Below are 4,686 nucleotides of genomic sequence, written 5' to 3'. Positions count from 1 at the left end.
TTTTTAAGTTTTTCCAAATAAAATTTTAAAATTATCAGATTATGACACGTGCCACTTAACGAGATTTTTTAACGGTCGTTAACACCGAAACACTTAAAGTGATAACATTTGTAATGTAAGATACCTAAAAATGATAATATTTATAACTTTAAACATTTGAATAAATCGAAAAATACTTTAAGCATATATTCGTAAAAAAAAGTATAATTTGATCATTTATTTTATACTTAATCCAAAAAAATTGAACCACATACAAAAGAGGAAGAAACCCAGGGCTCCAGCCTGCCAGCTCCCGACGTCCGTAGTCGAACCACATGGCGATTTGTTTATAGACTCCAAACAATATGTTAAATTTAAGATGTGAAAGTAGGATTACTTTATGATGAAAATATTTATTTAAAAAATAATTAAAATAACATTTAAAAAATTAAAAAAAAATGTATTCATTTTAATTACATAAGATAAAAATGTGATTATGTGGTCGCATCTTATCAAAAGTATTTAAAACTCTACACGTCTTTGCATTATATGACATGCGAAACAAAAAACACTGTATGTTAAAAATGTATTCTCGTGAAATTATCCTAAAAATCAGAAATTATCCTAAAAATGTATTCTCGTGAAATTATCCTAAAAACCAGAAAGAATAACAAAAAAATTTTTTCCTATCGAGGTCGCTTAGTTCGTACAATATTTATGATAACTTAAATACATAAACCAATATATTTAAAAATTAATTATTTACTTATTTTATAAAATAATAATAATAATAAATATATAACTATAATTAGCACGAACCAAACTAACTCAGTGGTTAAAGAGATTATTCTTATCCCTAAAAGTATTGGGTTTGAGTACCAACAACTATATAATATTTGATTGTTTATTATCAAATGATTGATAGTCTCTAAAACATATATTATCACTTATAATCACATTAAATTAATAAAAAAGTATAATTAAAATTAATAAAGATATGATCATGTTACAATATAAAACTCTTTTAGTTTTACACAGATTTAAATCTGTTAAATGAGTGAAAATAAATAATTAAAATTGACTCTTTATTTTTGCAGTATATATCTTCATATTTTAAATTCATTTTATATAATAACATTAAAATAAATTTAGACAAAAAAAAACCTTGCACCTTTTTCCATATGGTAACAAACTTGAAAACAATTTATCACCCCCCAAAAAAAAAGAACTTGAACGGATGCTCAAATACCGGGCAATAATATTAATTATTTCATACGTATAAAAATTGAAATGAAAAATCAGCTTGGGAAGACGATAAAGTGGGACCTGAGGTGATGCAATTCCCTTTGCTTGTCAGGATCTCATCTAATGGCAGACACCATATTCATTTACCACCATCAACGGTGCTCCTTCAGTGGGCCACTCCAATTCATTATGTGGGCCCGAAGAAACACATAATAAAACCCAGATCCCACGTATTAAAATTTTCAGTTAAAAAAATAGTATTTTAATAAGACTTATTATGGACACGTTTTAACGTACTCTTTGATATTTAATGAAAATATTTTTTTATAGAAGACCGCAAGGTTTTTTAAAAAATAAAAAATATTTAGAATTATAATGAAATTTTATAATAATAACTGTAAACATAAATTAAATTATACTTAGTACATTTTTTCTATAATCATTGACATAAAAATTAGTCTCTTAGATCACACAAGGGCCAAAAAAAGGAAAAGATTAAAAAATCTAACCAATGTTCTGACAAAATAAAGATACAAATAAATTTGACTACATTGACAAACGAACCACAAAATGATATGAAGCTACTAAAGACAACCGATAAATCGTAAATCAGAGTCAAGCGACATGAGAAAACTATCAACGAATGCAAAATGCGTATGCAAATCAATCTGAGAGTCCAAAACAGGAAAGATCAACATAATAACAAATAAGTGTCATCTTGATCAGTCGTGACGATATCAAATCTAACCCTGAGAAAAAAGATAAATGAAAACAGCGACAAAAAACCGTAAGCTACCAAAAGACAGAGCAAAGCGTGCCACAAAGGTAAAGGTAAACGTGTCATAAAAATAGAAAACATGTCACAAAGACATAAGTATTCTTATCAAAAAAACAAAAAAAATAAAAAGACAACGGTCGGCGACAACTAGCATCAAAACTAATGTCGCCGTTGGTTAAACAAAATTAAAGAAGGAAAAATTAGATTGATCAATAAAATTAACACAAATTATAAATAAAAAAAAAGAGAGAAGAGGAGGAAGAAAACAGCTAGAATTTTAGTTTTCTTATTTAATGAAAATATTTTATATTCTATTTTAATACTTTTAATTCATAAAATATAATATATATAACTCATTTAACATAATTATCATGATAATATTTAAAATGGCATGGATCACTCTGTCTTCCAAAAATCCAACAATCTCCTTGGCCAAAGGAGAGTGAAAAGTGATAACAGCACCCATGTAGCAGGGAATGTCTTGATCACGAGAAGTGTCATCTCTTCTCTTCGAAATATCTACTTCCCATACATACACCTATTCATTCTTATTGATCTATTAATAATCAATTTAACAGTAAAAAGTGAATTATTTCAGAGGTAGAATTTAAAACATTTTTAAATCAAAACAACTATATGATCTATTAATAATCAATTGATCTATTAGATTAGATTAAAGTATTAAATCTCTTAATAAAATGAAGAGTTTAAATCATAATATTATGAATTAGATATATTACGTTATAAGAGTCATCTCGTAATAAAACTCTATAACATTTCGTTTAAATTATTTATTTAATAAATTTAATTCATAAATTAGATATCAATATACAATTTAAATTTAAATTTAAAAATTAAAATATTTTATTTTAAAAATTATCTAAAATAAAAATTAATTTCAATTAACATAAAATAAAATAAATTGAAATGAGAATTTAATGCTCCTATATCCCATGATCCCTAAAATTAGAGCGAAGCTATTTATTGCAGTACTTGATGATGCAAGAAGTTATAATAGCCTGAGCTCCACTTATTTTATATTTAAGTCCCTCATCCCACTTATTTTCGCGGTCGACATTACCACAAATATAATTACAAACATATATATATATATATATATATATATATAAAAGAAAGCTTCTTTTTCTATCAACAATGCAAAGCCCAAGTTGCTCAAGTGACGTTGTGCAGCCTGATCTAACATCACTAACACCACCTTCTTCCTCTTCCTCCAACAGCGCCCCCATGAGCGCCACCACAACCACAACAACCGCCATCAGCGGCTGTCTCTCCATGGATGAGTACGAACCCACGGAGACGCGACTCAGGAAGCTGATATCGGAGCACCCTGTCATCATCTTCAGCCGATCGTCTTGTTGCATGTGTCAGGTCATGAAAAAGCTCTTGGCCACCATCGGGGTTCACCCTACTGTCATCGAACTCGATGACCATGAGATGGCTTCCCTCCCTCCTCCGGCGCCGCCCGCTCAATACAGTGTCTCCCCTCGGATCCCTTCCCCCGCGGTGTTCATCGGTGGAACCGGCATCGGCGGCCTAGAATCCCTCATGGCTCTTCACCTCAGTGGCCACCTCGTTCCAAAGCTCGTCGAAGTTGGTGCTTTCTGGGTATGACATATAAGTACTATTATTATAATTATTAAATATCGCATTAAGAATCATGTAACGATCAGGCTTTCTTTTTTAATGCTTCTTCAATTTGGGGTTGTTCCTTCCATTTTATAAGTCGATAAACATAAATTCATGCAGTCCACTTCCAAAGGAGAGAGTTTCTGCAGCTTCGATCAAGGGGAGGGGATTAAATCTGAGTTTAGAGAATGAACAACGAGTGGAATGGGCTATTTTGAAGTGGGGTTGGTTACCAATTATTGAGCATCCTAGAGCCACTCGAATTTGTTCATTATTGGTTATTTTAATTAATAATTTATGTTGTATAAACTTAAATATTAATGAATAGTGTATTGGAATTATTAAAGAAAGTAGTATATACACACTCTTAAACCGAAAACATACTCACCAGTCATAGCAAAGAACATTTTTTTAGAGTATAGCAAAGAAGATTATACATTAACTAATGCACATGTTTATTATCAATTTATATACAAACTGTTCTGAGATTTTGGTGGTCTTAGGACGAACATGAAAACTAGACATCTAATAACACATATTTAAAAAAGTGAATAGTAAGAATAAGAAAAACAAATTAATTTGCTTATAAATTATATTTTTTTATTACACTTAACAAATCATCTATAAATACATTATATTTCAAATAGAACACATCAAAAAAATTATTAAAAAACTAACTACTCACACAAAACAAGCATGATCCTATTCTAATACAAAAATAAATTATATTCAAATTAAAAAATAATTAACAAATTCCACGTACGTGTCTACATTAATTAAATGTGTGACTAAAACAGAAATAAAAACGTAACAAATGAATAATTTTAAAAAACAATAATTGGATGACCAAAAAATAAAGCAAACATAAATGAGTGACTAAATAAGTAATTTATCTTTTTTTAATTATATATGCACTAAATTTTGGACTCTTGACAGGTGACCCTCATGTCCATGCCCACCTATGGGTCTACTTATGTACAAAGATGGACTGAGGGGATGTTAGAAGGTGCGGCTGCACCCTTAAAAATTTTAAATTT

At 29.3% G+C, this 4,686-nt stretch overlaps 1 protein-coding gene across 1 annotated transcript; it reads left to right on the top strand.

Annotated features, from left to right (window-relative positions):
- The first annotated feature begins 3,124 nt into the window (after positions 1–3,124).
- LOC120163770 (glutaredoxin-C6-like) lies at positions 3,125–3,897 on the top strand. Its single transcript, XM_039173611.1, has one exon. It carries the CDS (start codon positions 3,158–3,160, stop codon positions 3,632–3,634), a length of 477 nt encoding a protein of 158 aa, XP_039029542.1. The 5' UTR covers positions 3,125–3,157; the 3' UTR covers positions 3,635–3,897.
- Positions 3,898–4,686: the final 789 nt, after the last annotated feature.

This window comes from Hibiscus syriacus, unplaced genomic scaffold (genome assembly GCF_006381635.1).
Source record: "Hibiscus syriacus cultivar Baekdansim isolate YM2019G1 unplaced genomic scaffold, ASM638163v2 tig00111495_pilon, whole genome shotgun sequence".
Classification (NCBI taxonomy): Eukaryota; Viridiplantae; Streptophyta; class Magnoliopsida; order Malvales; family Malvaceae; genus Hibiscus; species Hibiscus syriacus.
This window is presented reverse-complemented; position numbering and strand designations above follow the sequence as displayed.